The sequence below is a fragment of the Sinocyclocheilus rhinocerous genome, unplaced genomic scaffold, assembly GCF_001515625.1.
Source record: "Sinocyclocheilus rhinocerous isolate Xijiao unplaced genomic scaffold, SAMN03320098_v1.1 scaffold936, whole genome shotgun sequence".
In the NCBI taxonomy this organism is placed as follows: domain Eukaryota; kingdom Metazoa; phylum Chordata; class Actinopteri; order Cypriniformes; family Cyprinidae; genus Sinocyclocheilus; species Sinocyclocheilus rhinocerous.
In genome coordinates, this window is record NW_015662583.1 from 380,041 (window position 1) to 381,835 (window position 1,795).

Genomic DNA, 1,795 nt, shown 5'->3' on the forward strand with positions numbered 1-1,795 from the left:
CACGCTTGAGGTATTCGTCCAATCACAACGCACTGGATAGCTGGTCAATCAGAGCACACCTCGCTTTTCAGACCGATTAGTTTTGTAAAAATCGACGCGTTTCAGAAAGGCGGGGCATAGAGGAGAAACAATAATGTACAGTATGTGGAAAATAATGTGTTTTTTTTAACCTTAAACCGCATAAACACATTTCATTACACCAAATACACAAAATAATGTTCTTTTTAGCAGCATCATATGACCCCTTTAAACATCTCATACACTACCAGGACTGCATTCAGTTGGTCAAAAGTGACAGTAAAGACGTTTATAATGTTACAAAAGATTTCTATTTCAAATAAATGCTGTTCTTTTGAACTTTATAGTCATCTGTGAATCCTGAAAAATAAAAAGTATCACAGTTTCCACAAAAATATATTCATCATCACAACTGTTTTCAACATTGATAATAATCAGAAATGTTTCTTGAGCAGCAAATCAGCATATTAGAATGATTTCTGAAGATCGTGTGACACTGAAGACTGGAGTAAATTCAGCTTTGATCACAGGAATAAATTACATTTTATTATATATTCACATAGAAAACTGCTATTTTAAATTGTAATAATATTTCACAATTTTTACTGTATTTTTGATCAAATAAATGCAGCCTTGATGAGCAGAAGAGACTTCTTTTAAAAACATTAGAAAATCTTCCTGACCCAAAACATTTGAACAATAGTGTGTAATTAGATTTTCTATATTTATATTTATTTATTTTAAATTTTTCAGCATTTTGGCTTTTATTAATGACAGAAATATTGATGCTACGGCCAGCTGATATGGCAAAAAATGATATGTATTTCAACATACTTGATGTTGATATCAACTAACCCACAAAAAGCACATTAAAGTCATCACAATGTTTACAATGGTGCTTAATTATAATCGCCTGCAAAACCCACCAGTGCTGTTTGTCATGGAAAACTTGCATGGATAAAACACTGTGTCAGACAAAGGTCTTGACCAGAGAGGCCTGTGGTGTGAAGGCTGTTTACCCTCTGCTGTAGGATCCAGGCCATGGCCTCGGTGAAGAAGCGGTTGGGCTCTTCTCGGCTCGTGCTGCGCCGCATCGTCCTGCTGCCCCACTTCTGCTGCAGCGGAGGACCGTTCAGAGCCATGCTGAGATCTCTGATCTGCTCAGAAAATATATTCACACTGCTCACAGACAGAGAGAGAGAAGATAATGTTACAGCGGAAGTGTTCATAGACCAGAAACATAATGAATTATTATGAATTGCATATAAACTACTGTTTTCTAATGTTTCTGAAAGACGTCTCTGCTGCTCACCAAGGTGCATTTATTTGATCAAAAATGGGGTTAAATTATGAAATATTATTAGAATGTAAAACAGCTGTTTTCTATGTGAATATCTGTTAAACTGAAATTTATTTCTGTGATGCGCAGCTGAATTTTCAGCATCATTACTCCAGTCTTCAGAGTCACATGATCTTCAGAAATCATTCTAATATTCTGCTCAAGAAACATTTCTGATTATTATCAATGTTGAAAACACTTAATATTTTTGTGGAAACTGTGATGCATTTTATTTTTCAGGATTCACAGATGAATAGAAAGTTCAAAAGAACAGCATTTATTTGAAATACAAATCATTTGTAATATACATAATGTCTTTACTGTTACTTTCTTGAGCAGCAAATCAGCATATCATTATGATTTCTGAAGATCATGTGACACTGAAGAATGGAGTAATGATGCTGAAAATTCAGCTGTGCATCACAGAAATAAATTACA

The 1,795-nt window shown here is 34.5% G+C and overlaps 1 protein-coding gene across 1 annotated transcript in view; it reads right to left on the bottom strand.

The window, feature by feature from the left end:
* LOC107728115 (desmoplakin-like) overlaps window positions 1–1,795 on the bottom strand; it is a 40,106-nt gene that overhangs the window by 32,056 nt on the left and 6,255 nt on the right. The window contains exon 4 of the mRNA XM_016538195.1: window positions 1,038–1,197. Within this exon, the coding sequence (XP_016393681.1) occupies window positions 1,038–1,197 (160 nt within the window). The remainder of the gene's footprint in view (window positions 1–1,037; window positions 1,198–1,795) is intronic.